The sequence below is a fragment of the Hordeum vulgare genome, chromosome 7H (genome assembly GCF_904849725.1).
Source record: "Hordeum vulgare subsp. vulgare chromosome 7H, MorexV3_pseudomolecules_assembly, whole genome shotgun sequence".
In the NCBI taxonomy this organism is placed as follows: domain Eukaryota; kingdom Viridiplantae; phylum Streptophyta; class Magnoliopsida; order Poales; family Poaceae; genus Hordeum; species Hordeum vulgare.
In genome coordinates this window covers 82,607,928-82,635,715 of record NC_058524.1, presented here as the reverse complement: position 1 = coordinate 82,635,715, position 27,788 = coordinate 82,607,928, and the positions used below count along the sequence as shown (strand labels likewise).

Sequence of the window (27,788 nt, the reverse complement as noted above, 5' to 3'; positions counted from 1 at the left end):
GTATGCCTTATTAGTCCATCTCTTGTACGTTCTTCAGCATGCCATTTGCAGTCCGTTGCACTCTTTGCGGACACAAAAAGGCGTTGTAGCATCTTCTTTATTGGAAACTAACGAAGAACCTTCCTTGGGACCTTGTGTACATGTTTCCTATCAAGACTATTCTTTTCAGATTTCCACCGAGAAGTTTTGCATGTAGGACAAATATCCTTATTTGCATGTTCCTTCCAGAACAAAATGCAATCATTCTCACATGCATGAATTTTTATATAACCAAGCTCACGGCATTTTATCATCTTCTTAGCTTCATAAAAGTTTTTGGGTAGCTTTGCTGTTGGAAAGGCCTCTTTTAGCAACTCTAGCAGTATGTCAAAACTTTTATCACTCCAACCTCCAAGAGATTTTGTATGGAGTAACCTAACAACAAAACGTAGCTTTGAGAAGGTTGTGCACCCTGGATAAAGCTCCTCCCTTTCATCAGCTATGAATTGTCGGAAAGCATCTTCATCCTTCTTCTTTTTCTTCTCTAGAAGAGGGTCGGCGCCCTCAGGCTCTGCATCCTGGTGACTTGGATCCTCCCCACTAGTACCATCACTAAAATCCCCATTTTGATGTTCTATATCTTGAATCATTTCAAGCATCTCATCATAGTCATCTAAGTCGATCTCCTCTTGAAAATCATCAGGTTGAACCTCATCATGGTCACTCTCAGATGCAAGAGATGATGATGCCTCCCCATGATATATCCATCGTTTGTACCCATTAATAAACCCATCCAATAACAAGTGCTCATAGACAACATTAGCTTCAAACCAACAACAGTTCAAGCAAATTCTACAAGGACATAGTATAGTGTTCCCTCTTGCTGAATGCGTAAAAGCAAAATCTATGAATTTCTCTACCCCGTCTATATATGCTTGTGTATTTCTAGCTTTATCCATCCAACTCTTGTCCATTCTTGACCAGTTTCACTAAAATAGCCTAACATGCGAGAAAGTATACTTCTATTAAGGAAAAAATCTAGTAACAAAGTGCAGATCAACAATATCTAGTACAAGCAACAAGAAATACAATACGAGAAGAAATGCCATCACACAACAAAATATAATTAACTGAAACATGTCATTTCAGAAAATACAAATACCAAAATAGCAATAAGAATGCCATCATCTATATCATAAAAGCATAGCACATGTTCTGTACACATCTCGTATCTGGCAAAACGCAAACAAACATGGTACTACCTTGGGGCATTAACTAAACAAACAAAGAACTTAAATAACTAGCTTTCTTTCATCTCAAATTAAAGTGAACTCCAAAGCTCAACTATACAACTTAGTCAGGTGTTACTTTTCAACATTATTTTGAGCACAAGCTTCAAAGGGCAGGAGGTGTTCTAGCCATCAGCAAGGAAGAACAAACGAATTCATTGGGATCAAACTAGCAATGTAGTCTTAGGGGCTTTGATCTCAAGATCCATAGCTGCACATTCAGAACAAAAGAAGGCAAAAAAAATTGTTATGAAACCTCACCAGCTCGGAGTGCGGTGACGACGACAGTGGCTGACAGCGGCTTGGTGGCGGGCGGAAACAGAGCTCGGGGAGGAAAGAGCTCAGTCTATTGGAGGGCGGTGGATGGTTGGTGGCGGCGGCGGCAGTGGATGGTCGGTTGGGGGCGACGGCAGTGGTTGGGAGCGGTGGCGCCAGCGATGGATGGATGGTTGGGGGCGGCGGCGGCTTGCGGTGGTGAGGGGTGGAGGAGCTGCGGTGGTGAGGGGTTACGCCGGCAGCAGGGGTGGGGGGGCAAACTGGAGGAGGAGCTGCGGTGGTGAGGGGTTACGCCGGCGGTGAGCTAGGTTTTGGGGGCGGCGGTCGATTTGGTGGAGGCGCACGGTACGTGGGGATCGATTTGGTCGCGGGAGGGCCGGCGCGTCTATTTTCACAATGGGCCAAAATTTTCGTCAAGTCGCGCGCTTTTTTCCTAGCTGGCGCGCGCTACCGTACCGTTTCGCGCCGAAGACGGTCTCCGGCATGGGCCGGCAGACAGTGGGCCGTGATTTAGTTCCTCCGACAGATTATTTGCCGTAAAGATGCCGGCAGTGCACGTGCCGTTGTTGCTGTAGTTCTCCCAGCAGTAAGGCCGCCCTAAGATTCTTATAGCGGCAGTAACAGATGTCCCGACAGATATATTGCCCTTAGGCAGATTTTTCTCCCGGCAGTTAGCTGCCCCCAATCAAGTGTTGTGGTGTAGTGTATCTCTCCGTGTTATAGTTGTTGCATGATGAATATCATCCGGCATAATTATCCATCACCGATCCAATGCCTACAAGTATTTTCCTACTGGTCCTTGCTACGTTACTTTGCTGCTACTGCTGTCACTGCTGCTACTGTTACTCTGTCGCTACTGCTGTCACTTCTGCTACTGTTACTCTGCTGCTACTGCTGTCACTATTGCTACTGTTACCGTTGCTACTGTTGCTGTCACACCACTTTGCTACTGATACTTTGCTGCACATACTAAGTCTTTCAGGTGTGGTTGAATTGACAACTCAACTGGTAATACTCGAGAATATTCTTTGGCTTCCCCTTGTGTCGAATCAACAAATTTGGTTGAATACTCTACCCTCAAAAATGGTTGTGATCCCCTATACTTGTGGGTTATCAAGGTCTTGCAAGTCTTGGAGTCTTCAGGTCTTGATTATTAAGTTTCTCACAACACTCATGATAAACACTCAACCAAACCCCGTCTACTAGGAGCATAGCAAAATAATGTCCCGACCAAAGTAACAATGGTTTAGGGGTGCCTATCATAACATACTACTCAATAACCAAAGTTTCCAAGTATCTACTTGCATGCAATGGGTGAAGAAGGTTGAAAGTAATGCAATAAAACCATAGGTAAAAATATGATCAATGTGAACTTGCCTGGTATTACTTGATGAAGATGGTCGCTCTCATAATCCTGATAATTCTACTCGCCACACTCCGAGCAATCTATCGTAAACGAATAGCATTCAATAAACATTCATGCCAAAAGGAAGAACTAAAATAACATAAGAACAAAACATGTCTTGGTGCAAAATACAACATACTAAGGTTTAATAAAAAATAGGGCCTTATGGTGTTGTAAAAGGAAAGATGAAAGGGGTCAGCTCAAAAGAGTCAAAGGATGATCAACTATTGCTATATAAGCTCGACTTGCATACACTATGGGAGATGATCAAAAATATTGGGAGAACAACATGAATGTTGTTTGACAAATAGTATAAGACATAAGAATTTATTTGTAGACAGAATTTCTTGAAATGGAGCACTACAACTACAACACAAGTTATAGCGAATTGAAGTATGAATTGAATTTGCATTCAGAAGGTCAAAAGAAGTTGAACTGAAATACGATGGTTATGTACAAAAATATATGACATGCGTATTTAGAGGTAAAAGGAATCAATTGAAAAGGTGTTACGATTTGCAAGTCAAACGAATGTTCGAATACAAATTTGAATCGCTCAAATTTGTAAGGTTCAAAGGTCGAAACTAATGATGCTACTGGATATAGGAGATCAATATGAACATGTAGAAAAAAATAATTACTAGATTTGAAATAGCGGATCAAAAGATACAAATACTTCAATATAACATTGAATCGGCTTAGAACGATGTGAACACTATTGGGCACTAATAGATAAATATGATTTGATAAAAATTATAAGTTTAAAAGTTAAAATTAATGATACAAACATGGAGATTACTTTGATACGAATCCGACGCAATTGGATTCATCTAAAACGAAGCTACGGATAAAAAGATATGATTAAAAGAAGTTTGAATATGAGTGTGAACAATTTTCGAAATTTGAAAATTTCAAAAAGTTGATATAATAGGTTCACCGGATAGGTGGGATCAAGACGAAACCCTAGGCGTTGGTTTCATCTAATTCGGATAAACGAGTAAAAAGTTATGGCTATTTGAAAAATCAGGACCAAGCTGTTTTACGGAAGAAAAATGTTATGTCTAAAAGAATTCTAGGACTAATGTGTAAATACAGAGACTAATTGAGAAATCTAATTACTCTACCGTATACTAGTGTATGAATACTAGTCTAGAAATAATAAACTACGGGAGTATAAAATAAAAATACGAAGAGAAATACCTTTAGAATGGAGAGAAGAGACAATTCCAAAGAGGAGACCACTTCCAGAAATCTCGTCGGAGAGAAGAAAATATTTTTATTCAATAAACCTAGTCAAACCAAAAGATTGATTTAACCCGAAGTAGATGATTTTTGGATGCTCCTATGGATCTATATTTATAGGTGGAAAGAAGGTGTAAAGGTCAATAGATAGGCAATGTGGGACTAAAGATAGACGAAAAGAGGAGATAAGGAGAGAGGAGCCGCATGGGCCAAGAGGTTCGGCCAGCCACAATGAACAGTGTAGCCCATTTTTATTTTTGGATGAACACTGTCCGACGTGAATAGTGCCTTTTTTTATTTTTGAATATAAACACCGAAAAAAATATAAACGAAATTAAGAGAGTATTTTATATAGGCATATTATATATCTAAATTTTCTAAATAAAATTTCCTACAACAGGAACGTATTTTCAAGACCAAATAAAATACTTTAAAAAATTGCAATAACTATAAAATGAAAAGGATTTTGAATTTCAAATAAATTGCGAATACTTAAAATTTGAATCAAGACATTGTCTCTGATTTTTGGAGTGTCATTTTCCTCCTCACGTTTGATTTTTTTATCTCAGGGTTTTGAAAATATTCAAACTCAAAAATTGAATAGGGATTCAAAATAGAAAATTTGGGGAAAGTCATTTTATTCCGTCTCATTAATTTTTTTAAAAAAGTTTCAAATGCCACTCAGTTTCAAACAATCAATCACATATCATTCAAACAAAAAAATCCTAATTATTTATTTGTTATAACATTCCAAAATTTATAATTTTGGGATGTTACAATGTGAAACCCTGCACCCTTCTGCGCTGCTGGATCTCTGTTAGTGGAGGGTCTGGATCAGGCACTAGGTCTACGTCACTGATCTAAGTGAGGCTCGTTCTGCGCTATGATTGGCTGCATTCGAGAACACTAGATAAGACCACCCTCCCCCAATTCTGGACCGTTAGATCACCGCGCGTTCAATGGTGTGGATCGGCATGCAGTGCTACGTCAGCGATCCACGGGCTTGCTCGTTCTACGCTCGAATGGGGCGATTGGGCTACAATGCATGGGCAGCGTTGGGCTCTGGTAAAAGAAGCCCACCCGTTGGACCCTTGGATCCAACGTTGCCATGTCTACCTCTTGCTAGGCCCTAGCCACCAGGCTACATTTTATGTATGGGCGCGAGCCGCCTATGATGCATGCATGCACACGCAGAGAAGAACGAGCAGGCGTGACCCCCCGACCACCGACCGACGCCACATACGCGTGCAGTGCTGAAGCGTCACATAATGGCTATTGTTGCCCAATGTGTACACTCCCCTCGATGAAAGGGTTGGTTTCCCACACGTGTACACACTCCCGATGATACACGCCCACACCCCGCCGCCCGACTGTCATTACTTCCACGGTGAAACCAGCGAACCCGTGAATCGGCACGTCGCATTATGGCTATTTAAGCCATCTATCGTCTTCCTCTTCCTCTCACACTCATCCATATCCCATCGTCTCCCATGTTCCCTCCTTCTTCTCCACAAAGCAGACCCGAAGACCAGCAAGCATCCAAGAACAAGCCCACCACAACCATGCAGTTCACCAGACCAACCTACCGCATGTCCCCCATCGTGCCGGAGTTCCTCTACCACGGCGACGTGTACGTTGAGAGAACCCTTCGTGTGTGGACGATGTCAAGGTGTAGGGGTGCAAGGGACTTCAGTGACTTCTTCCTTGCTCTTGGCTACCGCCACCTCCCCCGGGATCTCCAAGGATGTACCGAGTTGAGGCGGTCACCCACAACAGTGTTCTGGTTGCTATCCTTGCCCACTTTACCAACTCCATCGACGCATTCTACATCCTTGGTCGCGTGTTCTGGTGTGGTTGTGAGTTCATCGCTTTCACCACCCACAACCTCTTCACGGATTACACCAACATCTTCCCTACTACGAAGAGCATGCATCCCGGAGGAGTAGTGAAAGGCGCCCGGAGGAGGAGCGATGTGGAGAGGGAGCGAGGAGGAGCAAGGTGGAGAAGGCGGCACCCAGGCGGCGGCTAGGCATTTAGATCTATCCATCTATGTGTCTGTCTATCGTTTTTTCGCAAAATCTATCTATCTATGTTTGTCTTCTGTTATCTTCAGCTGTAATCATACTATATGTTTGTGTTGTGTCTTGGATGACCCAAACTATTTATGTAAGTGGTAATGGTACTATCTATGCTACTATATTGATGTTGTTCTATCTACCTGTTGATTTATGTCGTGCTTGATGTTCTATCTAGTTAATTTATGTGTTGGTAATAAAAGTAAGATTCCACTATGTGGACATGCAACCAACGACATGCAACGATGGACATGCAACCATGTCCATGCATACAAAGAATCTATCTACTTCATGCATCAGAAAAATCAACAATAGTTGACAAGTTACAATACATATGTCTGTTCATGCAGCCATGCATGAATGGATCTATCTATCCTCCTTAAAAAATGATTCAACTAATTTATCCGAAAACAAACATACTACGGTATGTGCAATGGTGCACGACACATACTATTTATTTTCTTCATTATTTTTTCAGAAACATTGTGTATCACAAAATGACCCATCACAAATGATTTTTCTTTCAGATGTCATTAGCCCATGGTCCAATAACTTTTTTTGACCCTGAACTCTGCACTGAACTCTTTGTTAACTGAAGAAGGGCATGCAAGTGTATCCGACACAGGAGACAAAACAACTGCATTTTATTATCAGGGGAAGCAAATAATCCATGGACAGAGGAACAAACTTCATGAATTGTCGCGTTTTATTCATCAGGGGCTAGAATTGTAACTCGAAATATGGTCGTTACAAGAATTCATTAAAGTTTTGCTTGATATAACTTCACCTAGCAAATGCTTCATGGTCTAACTGAAACTACTAGCTAGACACAAAAACTTAAATTAGGGACACCTGAACTAGCTTGACACACTAACTGAAACTCTAACAATATCTAGTGTTTTATGAACAACAAGTAAAAGTAACCCATAGGAATGATAAAACAATAAAATGTTCCACCATCATATTTGCTTGCTGCTTCAAATCGATCATCTGCTTTAGTTTCATGTTTATTTTCTTCAGTTCCCCATCCAGGTCCATAGTTTGATTGGCTGTGTCCGCCAAATGAGGGGCGGGTTCCATAGCAAGCGGCTTCAATCCAACAATACCGCGGAATCAAGAAAAGACTAAGGTGGGCAGCAAAACGCACATCACCGCCCACAAAAACTTTTGTGTTCTACTCGAGAAGACATCTACGCATGAACCTAGCTCATGATGCCACTGTTGGGGAACGTCGCATGGGAAACAAAAAATTTCTTCCGCGCACGAAGACCTATCATGGTGATGTTCATCTACGAGAGGGGATTTCCGATCTACGTACCCTTGTAGATCGCACAGCAGAAGCGTTAGTGAACGCGGTTGATGTAGTGGAACGTCCTCACGTCCCTCGATCCGCCGCGCGAACCGTGCCACAAACCGTCTCGCGAATCGTCCCACGATCTAGTGCCGAACGGACGGCACCTCCGCGTTCAGCACACGTACAGCTCGACGATGATCTCGGCCTTCTTGATCCAGCAAGAGAGACGGAGAGGTAGATGAGTTCTCCGGCAGCGTGACGGCGCTCCGGAGGATGGTGATGATCTGATCTCAGCAGGGCTCCGCCCGAGCTCCACAGAAATGCGATCTAGAGGTAAAACCGTGGAGGTATGTGGTTGGGCTGCCTTTGAAAAGTTGTCCCAAATCAGCCCTAATTGCTCCATATATATAGGAGGAGGGAGGGGAGGCTTGCCTTGAGGCTCAAGGAGCCCCAAGGGCTACGCACCAAGGGGAGGAGGAGTCCTCCTCCAATCCTAGTCCAACTAGGATTGGAAAGTGGAGTCCTTCTCTCCTTTCCCACCTCCTTTTTTTCTTTATCTTTGATTTTCTATCCTTGGAGCATAGTGCCCTCTTGGGCTGTCCCACCAGCCCACCAAGGGCTGGTGCGCCACCCCCAAGGCCAATGGGGGTAATCAAATGAGGTCATCCTATATATCAATCTTCGTTTCCGGACCATTCCGGAAACCCTCGTGACGTCTGTGATCTCATCCGGGACTCCGAACAACATTCGGTAACCAACCATATAACTCAAATACGCATAAAACAACGTCGAACCTTAAGTGTGCAGACCCTGCGGGTTCGAGAACTATGTAGACATGACCCGAGTGACTCCTCGGTCAATATCCAATAGCGGGACCTGGATGCCCATATTTCATCCCACATATTCTACGAAGATCTTATCGTTTGAACCTCAGTGCCAAGGATTCATATAATCCCGTATGTCATTCCCTTTGTCCTTCGGTATGTTACTTGCCCGAGTTTCGATCGTCAGTATCCGCATACCTATTTCAATCTCGTTTACCGGCAAGTTTCTTTACTCGTTCCGTAATACAAGATCCCGCAACTTACACTAAGTCACATTGCTTGCAAGGCTTGTGTGTGATGTTGTATTACCGAGTGGGCCCCGAGATACCTCTCTGTCACACGGAGTGACAAATCCCAGTCTCGATCCATACTAACTCAACGAACACCTTCGGAGATACCTGTAGAGCATCTTTATAGTCACCCAGTTACGTTGCGACATTTGATACACACAAAGCATTCCTCCGGTGTCAGTGAGTTATATGATCTCATGGTCATAGGAACAAATACTTGACACGCAGAAGACAGTAGCAACAAAATGACACGATCAACATGCTACGTCTATTAGTTTGGGTCTAGTCCATCACGTGATTCTTCTAATGACATGATCCAGTTATCAAGCAACAACACCTTGTATATAATCAGAAGACCCTGACTATCTTTGATCAACTGGCTAGCCAACTAGAGGCTTGCTAGGGACAGTGTTTTGTCTATGTATCCACACATGTATATAAGTCTTCATTCAATACAATTATAGCATGGATAATAAACGATTATCTTGATACAGGAATTATAATAATAACTATATTTATTATTGCCTCTAGGGCATAATTCCAACAGTCTCCCACTTGCACTAGAGTCAATAATCTTGCCCTCACATCATCATGCGAATTACATTGTAATAAATCTAACACCCATACAGTTCTGGTGTTAATCATGCTTTGCCCGTGGAAGAGGTTTAGTCCGCGGGTCTGCTACATTCAGATCCGTGTGCACTTTGCATATATTTACGTCCTCCCCTTCGACGTAGTCGCGGATGAGGTTGAAGCGTCGTTTGATGTGTCTGGTCTTCTTGTGAAACCGTGGTTCCTTTGCTAAGGCAATGGCACCCGTGTTGTCAGAGAACAAGGTTATTGGATTCAGTGCGCTTGGCACCACTCCAAGATCCGTCATGAACTGCTTCATCCAGACACCCTCCTTAGCCGCCTCCGAGGAAGCCATGTACTCCGCTTCACATGTAGAATCAGCTACGACGCTTTGCTTGGAACTGCGCCAGCTTACTGCACCCCCATTAAGAATAAATATGTATCTGGTCTGCGACTTAGAGTCGTCCGGATCTGTGTCAAAGCTTGCATCGACGTAACCCTTTACGGCGAGCTCTTCGTCACCTCCATACACGAGAAACATCTCCTTAGTCCTTTTCAGGTACTTCGGGATATTCTTGACCGCCGTCCAGTGATCCACTCCTGGATTACTCTGGAACCTGCCTGCCATACTTATGGCCAGGCTAACGTCCGGTCTAGTGCACAGCATTGCATACATGATAGATCCTATGGCTGAAGCATAGGGGACGGTGCTCATATGCTCTCTGTTTATCAGTTGCTGGGCACTGAGTCTTACTCAATCTCGTACCTTGTAAAACTGGCAAGAACCCTTTCTTGGACTGTTCCATTTTGAACCTTTTCAAAACTTTATCAAGGTATGTGCTTTGTGAAAGTCCTATCAGGCGTTTCGATCTATCCCTGTAGATCTTAATGCCTAGAATGTAAGCAGCTTCTCCTAGGTCCTTCATAGAGAAACTTCTATTCAAGTAATCCTTTATGCTCTCCAAAAACTCTACATTGTTTCCAATCAGCAATATGTCATCTACATATAATATTGGAAACGCCACAGAGCTCCCACTCACTTTCTTGTAAATACAAGATTCTCCAACCACTTGTATAAACCCAAATGCTTTGATCACCTCATCAATGCGTTTGTTCCAACTCTGAGATGCTTGCACCAGTCCATAAATGGATCGTTGGAGCTTGCACACCTTGTTAGCATTCTTAGGATCGACAAAACCTTCGGGTTGCATCATATACAACTCTTCCTTAAGGAAACCGTTAAGGAACGCCGTTTTGACATCCATCTGCCAGATTTCATAATCGAAAAATGCAGCTATTGCTAACATGATTCTGACGGACTTAAGCATCGCTACGGGTGAGAATGTCTCATCGTAGTCAACTCCTTGAACTTGTAAAAAACCTTTTGCCACAAGTCGAGCTTTATAAACGGTCACATTGCCGTCAGCATCTGTCTTCTTCTTAAAGATCCACTTGTTCTGAATAGCCTTGCGGCCTTCAGGTAGTACTTCCAAATTCCACACTTTGTTTTCATACGTGGATCCTATCTCGGACTTCATGGCCTCCAGCCATTTCTTGGAATCTGGGCCCACCATTGCTTCTTCATAATTTGCAGGTTCATTGTTGTCTAACAACATGATTGACAAAACGGGATTACCGTACCACTCTGGAGCAGCACGTGGTCTCGTCGACCTGCATGGTTCGATAGGAACTTGAACCGGAGTTTCATGATCATCATCATTAACTTCCACCTCAACCGGCGTCGCAACGACAGGGGTTTCCCCTTGCCCTGCGCCACCATCCAGAGGGATGAGAGGTTCGACAAACTCATCAAGTTCTATCTTCCTCCCACTCAATTCTCTCAAGAGAAACTCCTTCTCGAGAAAAGCTCCGTTTTTAGCAACAAACACTTTGCCCTCGGATTTGAGATAGAAGGTGTACCCAACTGTCTCTTTTGGGTAACCTATGAAGATGCACTTTTCTGCTTTGGGTTCCAGCTTTTCAGGCTGAAGCTTTTTGACATAAGCATCACATCCCCAAACTTTAAGAAACGACAACTTTGGCCTTTTGCCATACCACGGTTTGTATGGTGTCGTCTCAACGGATTTTGATGGTGCCCTATTTAAAGTGAATGTAGCTGTGTCTAATGCATAACCCCAAAACGATAACGGCAAATCGGTAAGAGACATCATAGATCGCACCATCTCTATTAAAGTACGATTACGACGTTCGGACACACCATTACGCTGTGGTGTTCCAGGCGGTGTCAACTGTGAAACAATTCCACATTGTCTTAAGTGAGCACCAAACTCGAAACTCAGATATTCACCCCCACGATCAGACCTTAGGAACTTGATCTTCTTGTTACGATGATTTTCAACTTCACTCTGAAATTGCTTGAACTTTTCAAATGTTTCAGACTTGTGCTTCATTAAGTAGACATAACCATATCTACTCAAATCGTTAGTGAAGGTGAGAAAATAACGATATCCGCCGCGTGCCTCCACGCTCATCGGACCGCACACATCGGTATGTATGATTTCCAATAAGTCACTGGCACGCTCCATTGTTCCGGAGAATGGAGTTTTAGTCATCTTGCCCATGAGGCATGGTTCGCACGTGTCAAGTGAATCAAAGTCAAATGACTCCAAAAGTCCATCGGTATGGAGTTTCTTCATGCGCTTTACACCAATATGACCTAAGCGGCAGTGCCACAAAAACATGGCGCTATCATTGTTAACTCTAACTCTTTTGGTCTCAATGTTATGTATATGTGTATCACTATCAAGATTCAATATGAACAATCCTATCACATTGGGTGCATGACCATAAAAGATGTTACTCATAGAAATAGAACAACCATTATTCTCTGACTTAAAAGAGTAACCGTCTCGCAATAAACAAGATCCAGATATAATGTTCATGCTCAACGCAGGCACTAAATAACAATTATTCAAGTTCATAACTAATCCCGATGGTAACTGAAGTGAAACTGTGCCGACGGCGATTGCATCAACCTTGGAACCATTTCCTACGCGCATCGTCACTTCATCTTTTGCCAGCCTTCGCATATTCCGCAGTTCCTGTTTCGAGTTGCAAATATGAGCAACAGAACCGGTATCGAATACCCAGGCACTACTACAAGAGCCGGTTAAGTACACATCAATAACATGTATATCAAATATACCTGATTTTTCTTTGGTCGCCTTCTTATCAGCCAGATACTTGGGGCAGTTGCGCTTCCAGTGACCCATACCCTTGCAATAGTAGCACTCTGTTTCAGGCTTAGGTCCAGCTTTGGGTTTCTTCGTCGGATTGGCAACAGGCTTGCCGCTCTTCTTTGAATTGCCCTTCTTGCCTTTGTCGTTTCTCTTGAAACTAGTGGTCTTATTCACCATCAACACTTGATGCTCTTTACGGAGTTCAGACTCTACGACTTTCAGCATCGCAAACAACTCGCCGGGTGACTTGTTCATACCTTGCATGTTGTAGTTCAACACAAAGCCCTTATAGCTTGGCGGCAGTGATTGAAGAATTCTGTCAGTGATAGCCTCTTGCGGGAGTTCAATCCCCAGCTCAGCTAGACGGTTTGAGTACCCAGACATTTTGAGCACATGTTCACTGACAGACGAATTCTCCTCCATCTTGCAAGCATAGAATTTATCAGAGGTCTCATACCTCTCGATCCGGGCGTTCTTCTGAAAGATAAACTTCAACTCCTCGAACATCTCATATGATCCATGACGCTCAAAGCGACGTTGAAGTCCCGGTTCTAAGCCATACAAGACTCACATTGAACTACTGAGTAGTCCTCCTTACGTGTTAACCAAGCGTTCTTAGCATCCTGGTCAGCCGTAGCGGGTGGTTCATCTCCTAGCGCAGCATTAAGGACATAATCCTTCTTCCCAGCTTGTAGGATCAACTTAAGATTACGAGCCCAGTCTACAAAGTTGCTTCCATCATCTTTCAACTTAGCTTTCTCTAGGAACGTATTAAAATTCAGGGTGACTGTCGCGTGAGCCATGATCTACAACACAAATATATTCAAAGTGGACTTAGACTATGTTCAAGATAATTAGAGTTTAACTTAATCAAATTACTTGCTAAACTCCCACTGAAAAAGTACATCTCTCTAGTCATTTGAGTGGTTCATGACCCACTTACACTAGCCCAAGTCCGATCATCACGTGAGTTGAGTATAGTTTCAGTGGTAAGCATCCCTATGCTAATCATATCAACTATATGATTCAAGATCGACCTTTCGGTCTCATGTGTTCCGAGGCCATGTCTGCACATGCTAGGCTCGTCAAGCTTAACCCGAGTGTTCCACGTGTGCAACTGTTTTGCACCCGTTGTATGTGAACGTTGAGTCTATCACACCCGATCATCACGTGGTGTCTCGAAACGACGAACTATAGCAACGGTGCACAGTCGGGGAGAACACAATTTCGTCTTGAAATTTTAGTGAGAGATCACCTCATAATGCTACCGTCGTTCTAAGCAAAAAAAGGTGCATAAAAGGATTAACATCACATGCAATTCATAAGTGACATGATATGGCCATCATCACGTGCTCCTTGATCTCCATCACCAAAGCACCGGCACGATCTTCTTGTCACCGGCGCCACACCATGATCTCCATCAATGTGTCGCCATCGGGGTTGTCGTGCTACTCATGCTATTACTACTAAAGCTACATCCTAGCAAAATAGTAAACGCATCTGCAAGCACAAACGTTAGTTTAAAGACAACCCTATGGCTCCTGCCGGTTGCCGTACCATCGACGTGCAAGTCGATATTATCTATTACAACATGGTCATCTCATACATCCAATATATCACATCACATCGTTGGCCATATCACATCACAAGCATACCCTGCAAAAACAAGTTAGACGTCCTCTAATTTTGTTATTGCATGTTTTACGTGGTGACCATGGGTATCTAGTAGGATCGCATCTTACTTACGCAAACACCACAACGGAGATATATGAATTGCTATTTAACCTTATACAAGGACCTCGGTCAAATCCGATTCAACTAAAGTTGGAGAAACCGACACTTGCCAGTCATCTTTGAGCAAGGGGGTTACTCGTAGCGATGAAACCAGTCTCTTGTAAGCGTACGAGTAATGTCGGTCCAAGCTGCTTCAATCCAACAATACCACGGAATCAAGAAAAGACTAAGGAGGGCAGCAAAGCGCACATCACTGCCCACAAAAACTTTTGTGTTCTACTCGAGAAGACATCTACGCATGAACCTAGATCATGATGCCACTGTTGGGGAACGTCGCATGGGAAACAAAAAAATTCAGACGCGCACGAAGACCTATCATGGTGATGTTCATCTACGAGAGGGGATTTCCGATCTACGTACCCTTGTAGATCGCACAGCAGAAGCGTTAGTGAACGCGGTTGATGTAGTGGAACGTCCTCACGTCCCTCGATCCGCCCCGCGAACCGTCCCACGAACCGTCCCGCGATCCGTCCCACGATCTAGTGCGGAACGGACGGCACCTCCGCGTTCAGCACACGTACAGCTCGACGATGATCTCGGCCTTCTTGATCCAGCAAGAGAGACGGAGAGGTAGATGAGTTCTCCGGCAGCGTGATGGCGCTCCGGAGGTTAGTGATGATCTGATCTCGGCACGGCTCCGCCCGAGCTCCGCAGAAACGCGATCTAGAGGTAAAACCGTGGAGGTATGTGGTCGGGCTGCCTTTGAAAAGTTGTCCCAAATCAGCCCTAATTGCTCCATATATATAGGAGGAGGGAGGGGAGGCTTGCCTTGAGGCTCAAGGAGCCCCAAGGGCTGCGCACCAAGGGGAGGAGGAGTCCTCCTCCAATCCTAGTCCAACTAGGATTGGAAAGTGGAGTCATTCTCTCCTTTCCCACCTCCTTTTTTTTTCTTTCTCTTTGATTTTCTACCCTTGGCGCATAGTACCCTCTTGGGCTGTCCCACCAGCCCACCAAGGGCTGGTGCGCCACCCCCAAGGCCTATGGGCTTCCCCGGGGTGGGTTGCCCCCCCCCCCCCCCCCGGTGAACACCCGGAACCCATTCGTCATTCCCGGTAACTCCGAAAACCTTCCGGTAATCAAATGAGGTCATCCTATATATCAATCTTCGTTTCCGGATCATTTCGGAAACCCTCGTGACATCCGTGATCTCATCCGGGACTCCGAACAACATTCGGTAACCAACCATATAACTCAAATACGCATAAAACAACGTCGAACCTTAAGTGTGCAGACCCTGCGGGTTCGAGAACTATGTAGACATGACCCGAGAGACTCCTCGGTCAATATCCAATAGAGGGACCTGGATGCCCATATTGGATCCTACATATTCTACGAAGATCTTATCGTTTGAACCTCAGTGCCAAGGATTCATATAATCCCGTATGTCATTCCCTTTGTCCTTCGGTATGTTACTTGCCCGAGATTCGATCGTCAGTATCCGCATACCTATTTCAATCTCGTTTACCGGCAAGTCTCTTTACTCGTTCCGTAATACAAGATCCCGCAACTTACACTAAGTCACATTGCTTGCAAGGCTTGTGTGCGATGTTGTATTACCGAGTGGGCCCCGAGATACCTCTCCATCACACGGAGTGACAAATCCCAGTCTCGATCCATACTAACTCAACGAACACCTTCGGAGATACCTGTAGAGCATCTTTATAGTCACCCAGTTACGTTGCGACGTTTGATACACACAAAGCATTCCTCCGGTGTCAGTGAGTTATATGATCTCATGGTCATAGGAACAAATACTTGACACGCAGAAAACAGTAGCAACAAAATGACACGATCAACATGCTACGTCTATTAGTTTGGGTCTAGTCCATCACGTGATTCTTCTAATGACGTGATCCAGTTATCAAGCAACAACACCTTGTATATAATCAGAAGACCCTGACTATCTTTGATCAACTGGCTAGCCAACTAGAGGCTTGCTAGGGACAGTGTTTTGTCTATGTATCCACACATGTATATAAGTCTTCATTCAATACAATTATAGCATGGATAATAAACGATTATCTTGATACAGGAATTATAATAATAACTATATTTATTATTGCCTCTAGGGCATAATTCCAACAGAAATGCCCACATTTCTTCTGAACCTGAAAAGCGGGGGTCGGCAGTGCATCAACCATAGATTCACCGCCCAAAATCGACGAAAAAAAGAAAGAAATCAGGAGAAATTAGACCATACGATTGGTGATGTACAGAGATCTAACCTGTCCCGGTTGTGGCATCCTCAAGCATTTCACGAACTCGCGCCCATGATTGCCATTTTCTTCCTTCACACAAGTCAAATGCTTCAGAGGCTCCATGCGCGAGTAATTTGGGCATCTTGTCAACCGTACTAGATCGTACTACCGCTATGATTGGCGGGAGGTCGATATCGATCTAGATATTACTCGTCGGTCGGTGTTGCCACGCTTCGTCTCCGAAGACAAGGAAGAAGATGATGGGGAAAGTAAAGAGGGTAAGGGCAAGCGGAACGGGGCCGACTCGGGCTCGTGGTTGGCTCGAGCATGCTGATTAGCACGGGCATGCTCATGTGGATAAGTTGTGGGTCCCGCGGGCATATGAGTAATTTGTGGGTCCCGTGTTGATGTGGATAACCTGTTGGTCCCGCGTCATAGCTCAAATCGCATACCCCTTGTGTCTTCCATTTTAAAGTTAACGAGGGTCATGTCGCATAGGAGCTATACTTGCCAACAAAAACGTCGCACAGCAGCTATTTTCATCAACCATGTTGAATAATTTTCAATTCACATCAAAAATGTCGCCCACGAGCTATTGACCCCGACAAAGTATGAGATAAACAAATGTCCATCCCATTTACCTGAAACCGCTATTGTTCTTACACGTAAACACGCAGGATAAACACAAATATTTCACACAACAACAAGCAACAACCATGCATTAGTAACTACCAACTAACCGCTAAATCAACTCATCACGTCGAACTGAGGAAATCAACAGTCCCCAGTTTCATCATGCATACTAAAATTCCGTTCCGTCTGTCATGCCATGCCATATAAAATTCTTCACACAACAACCGTCCAACCACAAACACGAACAATTACCGTTCTGACAAAGTACACAATACCAACACCATGGAACATTGAGGAACATAGACACATTCAACATAAATCAAGAAATCACGTCAAACTTCAGGAAATCAACAATAGTTGACAAGTTACAATACATATATATATGTTCATGGAGCCATGCATGAATGGATCTATCTATCCTCCTTAAAAAATGATTCAACTAATTTATACGAAAACAAAGATGCTATGGTATGTGCAATGATGCACGACACATCCTATTTATTTTCTTCATTATTTATTCAGAAACATTGTGTATCACAAAATGACCCATCACAAATGTTTTTTCTTTCAAATGTCATCAGCCCATGGTCCAATAACTTTTTTTGACCCTGAACTCTGCACTGAACTATTTGTTAACTGAGAAGGGGTTGCAAGTGTATGCGATGCAGGAGACCAAATTACTGTATTTTATTATCAGGGGAAGCAAATAATCCATGGACAGAGGAGACACACTTCATGAATTGTTGTGTTTTATTCATCAGGGGCTAGAATTGTAACTCGAAATATGGTCCTTACAAGAATTCATGAAAGTTTTGCTTGATATAACTTCAGCTAGCAAATGCTTCATGGTCTAACTGAAACTACTAGCTAGACACAAAAACTTATATTAGGGACCCCTGAACTAGCTTCACACACTAACTAAAACTTTTATGAACATCAAGTAAAAGAAACCTATAGCAATGATAAAACAATAAAATGTTCCACCATCATATTTGCTTGCTGCTTCAAATCGATCATCTGCTTTAGTTTCTTGTTTATTTTCTTCAGTTCCCCATTTAGGTCCATCGTTGGATCGCCGGTGTCGTCCAAATGAGGGGCGGGTTCCATAGCAAGCGGCTTCCATCAAAATTGAGCTCTTGGGTTGATCCCTACAATTTTAACCTCTCAACGTACTCATTGAGCCACTCGAAATGCCCACATTTCTTCTGAACCTGAAAAGCGGGGGTCCGCAGCGCATCAACCATAGATTCACCGCCCAAAATCGACAAAAAAAGAAAGAAATCGGGAGAAATTAGAACATACGATTGGTGAAGTACACAAATCTAACATGTCCCGGTTGTGGCCTCCTCAAGCATTTCACGAAGTCGCGCCCACGGTTGCCATTTTCTTCCTTCACACAAGTCAAATGCTTCAGAGGCTCCATGCGGGGGTAATTGGGGCATCTTGTCAACCGTAGTGGATCGTACTACCGCCATGATTGGCGGGAGGTCAATATCGAGCTAGATATTACTCGTCGGTCAGTGTTGCCACGCTTCGTCTCCGGAGACAAGGAAGAAGATGATGGGGGAAAGTAAAGGGTAAGGGCAAGCAGAATGTGGCTGACTCGGGCTCGTGGTTGGCTCGAGCATGTTGATAAGCACGGGCATGCTGATGTGGATAAGTTGTGGGTCCCGCAGGCATCTGAGTAATTTGTGGGTCCCGCGTTGATGTGGATAACCTATGGGTCCCGCGTCATAGCTCAAATCGCAAACCCCTTGTGTCTTCCGTTTTAAAGTTAAAAGGGTCATGTCGCATAGGAGCTATACTTGCCAACAAAAACGTCACATGGGAGCTATTTTCATCAACCATGTTGAATAATTTTCAATTCACATCAAAAATGTCGCGGAGGAGCTATTGACCCCAGCAAAGTATGAGATAAACAAATGTCCATCCCATTTACCTGAAACCGCTATTGATCTTACACGTAAACACGCAGGATAAACACAAATATGTTACGCAACAACAAGCAACAACCATGCATTAGTAACTACCAACTGACCGCTAAATTAGCTCATCACCTCGAATTGAGGAAATGAAAAGAGTTCCCGGTTTCGTCATGCATACTAAAATTCTGTTCCGTTTGTCATGCCATGCCATATGACTGTTCACGTAACAACCGTCCAACCACAAACATGAACAATTACTGTTCTCACAAAGTACACAAGATAAACACCACGAAACATTGAGGAACATACACACATTCAACATAAATCAAGTAATCACGTCAAACTTCTGGAAATCTTCTGATAAAAAAAACCGCCCCCTCTCAAAAAAAAGAGTTCATGGCCAGTTTGATTTTTTGCCCAAAAGAACCACCTCCTCAATGAAATTGCTAAAAAAGACCAGTTCCGGTTGAAATTGATAAAAAAGACCCCTGGATCGTGACGGCGGGTGCGCCAGCCAATACGTGGCACCTGCCGCCGCGTATGGAGGTGGCACCACTATTCACATCACTGTTCATGCGAGGGCCGGTTTACAAGGGATGAACAGTATTTTTGAAAAAAAAATCAAAAGTAGCAGAAAAAATATAAAAATTTGGCAGTAAAGATGGTCCAGTGTTCTACCTGGGTGCAAAATTTCAGATTTATTTGTGGTTTTTTGCTATTTTTTCGTAAATACTGTTCATTTTTGGGTGAACAGTAATGTTGTCGTATCCGACTGAACAGTGTTGTCGTCTCTGCACGTGGCGACAGGTGCCACGTATCGGCTGACACGCGGAGGGTTTTTTTGTCAATTTTATGTAAATGGGGTCTTTTTTAGCAATTCGATTGTGCATGTGGTCTTTTTAACAAAAACTCGAACAGTTTCACTACCAAATCAGTTCATTACCTCAGGCTAGAGAAAATCGACAAAGTTTAATGACGAATTTTCACCAGTAAAGGTACGGTTTTTTTTTAAAAAAAATCAACAGAGTTCAGGATCAACTTCTCCACCAAAGTAGAGTTGATAATGTCACACATAGGATAAACACAAAACATTCAGGGAACCACCAAATCAGTTCATCACATTATACGTACATGAGTAAATCAACGAAGTTACGGTTCTTACAAAAACAAACAAACGGCCATCTGATGGGATTGTTCACGTAGAAGTTACTGTTCTTGCAAGAAGTTAAACCCAAGGATAAGCACACAAAATTCACGGAACAGCAAGCAAAAATCATCAATCAGTAACTGGCTAACTGCCCGTTCACCAACTCCATGACGCCAAACAAGAGGGGGTCAATCAATTTTTCAGAGAGCTTAAAGCAAAAGCTGTAACTCCATGGCGTCTAACTGCCCAGCTTTTTACAGATAGCTTAAAGCAAAAGCAATGCAGATCAAGGACGAGAAAGGATAGACATGCGAGACTAGCTTAAGACAATCAAAGTAGTTCATCAGGCCAAACTTGAGACAATCAACAAAGATCATGACCAATTTCACTACTAAATTAGGCCGGCATTGCCGAACTTAAGGAGATCAACAAGATTTCATGACAAATTTTAGCACCAGATCAGTTCATGATATGCCAAACTTGAGGAAATCAACAGAATTTCATGACCAATTTCACCACCAAAGCAAGTTCATCACATGCCGAACATAGAGGAAACTAACAGAGTTCATGACAGACTTCACCACCAGACCACTACCTAGTCGAACTCGATCCAAGACGCTCAACGAAACAAAACAAGGAAGAAAGACACCAAAACATGACCACATCAACAAGGCGTCTCTCAGACTCTCCTCCATGAGCAGTACCACCACTAGGACTACTCGACCTTGACGTGGAAGACGTCCTTGCGCTCCTCCTCCTTCAGCTTGAGCAGGGTGACCCAGAGCATGCCATTCTTCATCTCGGCCTTGATCTTGTCCATCTTGTAGGCGTCAGCGGGGATCTCGATGCGGTGGTTGTACCTCGGCACCGCGGAGTCGTCGTCGCCGTCCCAGGGCTGCTTCTCGCCCTCGCCCTTGATCACCAGGATGTTCTTGTCCGCGCGCACCTGGACGTGCTCCTTGGTCAGCCCCGGCATCGGCACCTTGAGGTACACCGCGCCGTCGTCCTCCTTGGCCACCCAGCGTCCGAGGCGCGACGCCCCAGCAGTGGAGGACAGGCCGGTCTGAGTTGAGACGTCCTCCATCAGAGACAGCAGACGGGCCATGCTGGTCGGCGCGCCGAGCGGGTCGAGCACGTCTGCAGAATCAACATCGAGGACGGCAAAAGCAGATCAGAACCCTGCCTCGCCATGTTAAGAACGAACGCAAAGAAACGGCAGAGGAGAGGTCACAGGCGAGGAAGACATACCCTGCGAGATGAAGCTGGGGATGACGAGGTCGCGGCCGCTGTGGTCGTCGTCGTAGCGGATGGCCTCCTTGACCAGGGTGTTGTACGGGCGGCGGTCGGCGATGACGGCGGTGGTGTTGTGGGGGCAGAAGGCCACGGGAGCGCCGGACTTGAGGAGGCTGGCCGGCGCGGCACCCTTGCAAGCGACGGCGGAAGCCATGGTCTCTCTCTCTTCTCTCTGTCTTCTCCCTTTTCTCTTTCTCTCTCTTCTTTCTCTTCTCTCTCTCTCTCTCTCTCTGCTGTGATGACTTTGGATTCCTGTGGTGAGCGAGACGGGGTGCGAAATGGAGGGGGTTTTGTAAGGGAGGAGCGGGAGAGATTTCTTGGGAGAGGGGATGGTCAAGTGGGTTTAGAAGGTTCCAGGGAGATCGGATGGGGCCTCGAGCCTTCCAGAAAGATCGGGAGGCCACTGCTTTACGATTCGTGCTGCTTGATGAGTCATGGAGGATGGCCGGCGCGAGGGTGTGAGAGACGCCTTCTTGATGCGGTGACGTTGGGTGTCTTTCTGCCCTGTTTTGCTTGGTTGATCGTCTTGGATCGTCGTTTCTGATCGACTGGTCTGGTGATGAATTTGGTCGCGAACTCTGTCAATTTCCCAAGTTTGGCGTATGAATGTATGATGAACTACTTGGTGGTGAATTTGGTCTTGAAAATTTGTTGATTTCCTCGTGTTTGATGTGATGAAGTGATTTTGGTGGTGAAATTGGTGATCAACTTTTTTTAGGGATGGTCATGAACTTTGTTGATTACCTCAAGCTTGCACATGACACGATGAACTTATTTGATGGTGAAATTGGCCATGAACTTGTTGATTACCTCAAGCTTGCACATGACATGCTGAACTTATTTGATGGTGAAATTGGCCATGAACTCGTTGATTACCTCAAGCTTGCACATGACATGCTGAACTTATTTGATGGTGAAATTGGCCATGAACTCGTTGATTACCTCAAGCTTGACGTGATGAACCGAGTTAGTGGTGAACGAGAGTTGCTAATTAATGGTTGTTGCTCACAGAAATTTCTGCGTCTATCCTCTGTTTTACTTGTGTAGTGTGAACAGCCATATGAGATGGGCGTTTGTTTATCAGCTGCTTGGTGATTTTCATGGTGACAAACAGAACGTGATTGTAAATGATAAGACACACAAGAAATTTAGCATATTCCGTGTGCACTCTACATAGATGGAATTATACAACGAAATCAGAAATTCAATGCTAGTGCAATGTTTTCCAGCGCACTGCTCTATGGTTCCTCCAAGCTCCAACTTTCATTCAGAAATACCCAGCTAGGAATTCGGCATGTTTCACCCATTCCTCTTATTATATTTGTATTTGTATTGGTTTCACTTACACAAGAGGCAACTAATGACTACCAGGCTTACAAATGCAGCTACATCTAAAGCCCTGCACAGCCGTGTTCTGAACATCCTCATCCTCATGCTGATATCGTGATGTGTCAAGTTCAACAGAAACTATCCCCAGTGGGAGCTACTACTAGAGTTGAGATGTTTCAACAGAAACTATCCTCTGCTCTTTATTAGTCCTACTTACTCCCTCTGTACCTAAATACTTGTAGTTGGGGAGAATTAGACTAGTTCTCCTCAACTACAAGTATTTATGTACAGAGGGAGTACAAGGTAATAATTATACTACCCAAGCTTACAAGCTGCAGTTACATCTAAACCGCTGTACAGCCGCTCCGAATATCTTTGATTCATTGATACATTTGGCAAGCACTTGTTCTTTGGAAGAGAGAGCTGGGCCGTCTGTGCCAACGAATCGTTGGACCGTAATGTCAGCTAAGCAGAAGCTCTAATACTGTTGAACTTTATCAGTATGCACCTCCCTTTGCTCTATGTACCTGGGAATGGTGGCCAGAGGGGCAGGGGCGGCGAAGACCGGTTAACTCCATGGCCGTGATTAAATGTTAACGATAGTATCATCATTTGATTGACACAAGCAATCAGGAAGAGGGTTCTCATAAAATGCCTCCTCTGACCGAAACCTGTCGCTGCCCCTTGTTCCTGATACGGGACCTTTCCGTTTCCGAGGAGAACCTTGTCTGAAGACAGATGAAGAACAGCATAAGAAACATAGACAGTTAAATACAGAGCCAAGGTCTTTTAGCTTTCATGCCCAGTTCAGTACCTCTTTTGGTGCATCTCTATTATCTTTTGTGATAGCCTTTCGCCTTCATCGAGTAATCCACTATCAACTTTATCAAACAAATGAACTAATGCTTTCCTGAATACAGAAAGCAAATGATGAGAGCGAGAAGGGCAGAGTCGACGCATATTTGTAGGCAAGCGCTCGTTGTGGTTTCACCTGTCAGGACTGATTGTTTTCCTGTGGCCATGAAAACGCCGATGACCGGCAACAGCCCGCGCCATGTTCCCGGAATGTGATGGGATAAATACATCACTTTCCACTGAAACGATGTAATCCAAAGCTGCCATTTGAGAAGCGTATTGGCTGAACGGTCGCAGTTCTTCAGCTGAGGCCAGTTTCTCCTGCAAATGAAGAAGACGCACTATGCTGACCGAACAAAAGTCATGTTATAGAACACTAGAAAAAACAAAATGGCAGTGTTCATACCTTGTTCATCAGAATTGGGAATCGGGATTGCAAATCGACCATATGAGATTCACCTCCATATATCTCCCCTGCAGCTATGTAAACTGGAGTGCTTGATGGATATCCTAGGGCAGAAAGAAACATTCCGACTTCCTTTGGCGTCAGGGGACAATGACCATGTGATCTTTGTTCTAATGGATCAATGTCTTTCACCTTCCAGTAGGTTGTGTTTCCTCTGTAAAAATAGGTGAAGAAGTAAGTCACATAATACAATAGAGTTCTAAACCCAAGAAGGTACAGATAGTGCAATGACTAACACATCTATTTTAAAGGCCCTGCCTGATCATTGCAAGCTCCTCTGATTCGGTCTCTGACAGACCATACGTACACCCACTAAAAGCAAGCATATCCTTCTCATAGCGTAAATGCAAAGCAATGTATGGTCCAAATGCTTTCATCCTCTCCACCAATAGCTGCAAATTGGTTGATATTATTTGTCAATACATTTATACTGTATCTTAGAAGTTTGAACTATAATGCTAGTATATTTTTCTCTTTCTCGCGATGGACTTTAGAGAAGGATTTACATGGCCTAAAGCTTCAATTGGTGGAGCAAATCTAAGTGCCTGGAAAAAGGTCCGGCACCGAAGCTTTTGAATATCAGGAGGGAGGAAGTTGTTTGCAAGGCGTGAATCTGATTTAGCAGCTCGAATAACCTGATGCAAAACTTTGATCAGAATAACAGTTCCAAATAATTGCATCCACTAACCACTGCTTACGATTGATTAGTATGCTGCCGCAAAAGGGCAGTAACTGTAGAATCCAAACCTGACGGTGCTCCCATAGTGGAGAAATCTCATCCTGATAATAATCTACTCCAGACCAACTCTTGAAGTACCTAACAGATTTTGGTGCTTTCACCAATTCCTTTGGCAACTTTTTCTCAACTTTCACATCGTTTGCCAAATAACGTATAAAGTGGTCTTCATCGAAGACATCTGAAAAGTTGCTGTGTTGAGAAAAGAGAAATGGTTCTGTCAGTTTCGATCAGTTAAGGGAAGGGCCCAGAGCAAAAACAACCGTGCGGTGTTCACCTTTTGTCGAGCCAAAACGATTTCTTATCAAGTTCTGGGATTATAAGTGTAGCCTTGAGTATACGTGCAACTGCGACCATATCACTGATCTGGCATAATAATAAGAACAAATCAGTGAAAAATTGAAAGTTGTGGAAGCTTGCATTTAATTTTAAAGTGAAGCTTCCCATGATTATGATTGATTGGTAAACAGGGACATGTATACACAAGATAGAAGACGAAACAATGAAAATATGTTTCATCTTTCCTATCATTGTCAAGTCACATCACGCTTTTGTTAAGACATTCCTAAGAATAGGAAAAACACCCAACTTGCAAAAAGACCCGGCCTAAACAAATCGGGTTGAGATCCTCTGAAGTACTACAACAGAGGATCCTGACCCAAACAAAACCAGCACATTCTGTTAACTCATCAAACTCAAAAGGACTTGCAGGAGTTGTTGTTAGTTCTCTGAAGGGATGTATGCTCAAAGAGAACGTATTCACTTTTGGTATAACCTAACAAATCAAGCGCTCTTTTTATCAAGTACATACAGCTGTCTTGGTTGCCATAAATGAAATGTACAAGATAGTGACTGAAGTGATGGCACAAATATGACAATAGCACATTCAAGTAATCTACGTTTATCATGACAAACAAAAATGACTGTGACACTCAATGACACACTAGGACAAGAAATTCAGAAGAGTAGAGAGACAGCATGCACCCACCAATCATACTCACTTTATCCTGAGTGAAGTTGAGCCATTCATGTCTCTTCCACCGATAACTCGGTTGGGCAATAACGACTTGAAAAGCAAACAGTTTAGTTTCACAGCCACCATTTCAAGCTTATGAAGGCATATCTCTAGATGGGAATGAAACACCAAAACACTGCCCACACAAGTCGGGGGTGTCTACACTACACCAGAACCACCAGTACGCATTGATTACAGCATTGCCCACAAAAACTGATGGTGGGATGCTACAAAACCGTCAACTCTGATCGAACACCCCACATGCACGCACGCTAGTTTCCAGCTTCCCAGCACGTAAGTCAAACATATCTAATGCAGATAAGACCATCATTCGTATGCCACGGCAACTAGGGAATTTTTTACCAGGACGAACCAATGACTCACCCCGGCGCGCATCTGGTTGAGCCCGCCATTGGTGTGTACGAGCAGGTACCCCCTGGATGCATCCGGACCTGAAAAACGAGCCTATCGAGATCAGAACGGCCTACGAGAATGTGCGCCGGAACCGGCGGGATACTGCTGCTAGGTGAGGTGCCAATGCGCGTACGTCTGTACTCGAGCGACGGCGAGACGCAGGGCACGAACCGGCGCGACGGGGCCGGCAGCCACAGCCTCTTCTCCGGCGCGTCCTCGGCCGCGCCGTCCAGCTGTCAAATCTAGAGATTAATCCCCAATGTCACGGGCTCCCATGTAGTAACAGGATAAAATCATAACGGCAAGAGGCGCGCCATCGGCGGCGCACGGCGGGGGAATCACCTTACGCGCGTGCGGCGAGGCGAGCTGCGGCGGCGCGAACTCCTGCTCCCAGCGCAGCTCCTCGGCCTCCCGCGGCTGCTGCGGCATCGAGACGGCGACCCGTTAGCACGCCCCAGAGAGTTCAATCTGAGAGGGAGGGTCTCGAAGCCGCGCGTACCTTGGCCAGGCGGTAGGGCGAGCCGGCGGAGGCGGACGAGGAGACGTGGAGCGCGACGGCGAGCAGCGCGGCCGCGGCGGTGACGGCGGCGCCGGCCCCGGCGAGGGAGAGCAGCCACCACCACACAGCCGCCCGCCGCCCCGCCGACCTCCCCTTGCGCCGCAGCGCCATCTCATCCGCCTACTCCCCAAAAGCCCCGGCCCCGCCCCGTGTCGTCGCGCTTTGCTTGGCGCCGCAGCGAGGTTCCGTTTCAGCCCTGATGGGGGCCGCGGCGGCTTTTCCGTCGCCCCCTGGGAGGCGTTTGCGTGTGGAGTGGAGCACTGGAGCCGACGATGCTGGGCTGGGCTGGCCGCCGCGGTAAAACGGGCGCCGGGCGGAGGGGAAGGGGGAGCACGAGGCGGAGGGGCGCGGGTTTTGCTCGGGACGGGGCGGAGAGCGGCGGATGGCAATGGCGCTCGCCACCTGCCCTGCCCGACTTAAACCGCAGCGTGGTTCGTGCCAGGCGGAGGGGCGCGGGCGGATGTACGGACGGGTCGCGGTGGTTTTGGGGGCGATTAAACCCGTTCCGTTATTGGTGCCTTTCGGCCTGGTTTCACTTCAGTTTTCGGCGTGGTTTTATGGGGCTTTTAATTTCGCTGTAGCAAGTACTTCCTCCGTTTCTAAATATAAGACCTTTTAAAGATTGTACTATAAACTACATACGGATGTATATAGACATATTTAAAGTATATAGATTTTACTCATTTTGTTCCGTATGTATTCTCCTAGTGAAATCACTAAAAGGTCTTATATTTTGAAACGGAGGGAGTAGTAAAGTAGATGTGGTGCTGAATTTATGACTTCAATCCATTCATAAAAAAAAATCTATAACTATAATGCTCGTAATGGTAGTATTGTAGGTAGTATTATACATGTCAACTAGGCAATTTCGATGAAGTGACATAAAATTAAATGAAAAAAGAAATGATTGAGTATTATAGTATCATGATACCGTATCATATTAAATGATGTACTACTATGTGTCCTGCATGACAATA

At 44.7% G+C, this 27,788-nt stretch overlaps 2 protein-coding genes across 3 annotated transcripts; both read right to left on the bottom strand.

The window, feature by feature from the left end:
* Positions 1-20,578: 20,578 nt before the first annotated feature.
* Positions 20,579-21,733, bottom strand: LOC123407668 (26.2 kDa heat shock protein, mitochondrial-like). The gene is made up of 2 exons (XM_045100853.1): positions 21,393-21,733; positions 20,579-21,281 (listed from the first exon to the last, which is right to left on the bottom strand). Exons 1-2 carry the CDS (start codon positions 21,589-21,591, stop codon positions 20,860-20,862), a joined length of 621 nt encoding a protein of 206 aa, XP_044956788.1. The 5' UTR covers positions 21,592-21,733; the 3' UTR covers positions 20,579-20,859.
* A 948-nt stretch (positions 21,734-22,681) lies between these two features.
* Positions 22,682-27,221, bottom strand: LOC123410579 (O-fucosyltransferase 7-like). 2 transcript variants are annotated; one of them, XM_045103522.1, is made up of 12 exons: positions 26,752-27,221; positions 26,595-26,672; positions 26,386-26,485; positions 26,223-26,290; positions 25,101-25,189; positions 24,835-25,015; positions 24,594-24,722; positions 24,346-24,479; positions 24,028-24,241; positions 23,758-23,942; positions 23,581-23,676; positions 22,682-23,494 (listed from the first exon to the last, which is right to left on the bottom strand). In XM_045103522.1, the coding sequence occupies exons 1-12, from the start codon at positions 26,920-26,922 to the stop codon at positions 23,353-23,355; spliced, it is 1,587 nt and encodes a 528-aa protein (XP_044959457.1). In that variant the 5' UTR covers positions 26,923-27,221; the 3' UTR covers positions 22,682-23,352. The 2 variants fall into 2 exon arrangements, with proteins under 2 accessions (XP_044959457.1, XP_044959458.1); XM_045103523.1 differs by having other exon boundaries at positions 26,595-26,669.
* Between the last annotated feature and the right edge of the window lie 567 nt (positions 27,222-27,788).

What these genes read in the sequence shown, in the direction of transcription:
- LOC123407668 (XM_045100853.1), bottom strand. Translation starts at nt 21,591, where the DNA reads ATGGCTTCCGCCGTCGCTTGCAAGGGTGCCGCGCCGGCCAGCCTCCTC. An exon ending in CCCCAGCTTCATCTCGCAGG is followed by an intron (nt 21,282 to 21,392) that starts GTATGTCTTCCT and finishes TTGATTCTGCAG; the next exon opens with ACGTGCTCGACCCGCTCGGC.
- LOC123410579 (XM_045103522.1), bottom strand. Translation starts at nt 26,922, where the DNA reads ATGGCGCTGCGGCGCAAGGGGAGGTCGGCGGGGCGGCGGGCGGCTGTG. An exon ending in TCCCAATTCTGATGAACAAG is followed by an intron (nt 23,943 to 24,027) that starts GTATGAACACTG and finishes CTTCATTTGCAG; the next exon opens with GAGAAACTGGCCTCAGCTGA. An exon ending in ATAGAGATGCACCAAAAGAG is followed by an intron (nt 23,495 to 23,580) that starts GTACTGAACTGG and finishes ATCTGTCTTCAG; the next exon opens with ACAAGGTTCTCCTCGGAAAC.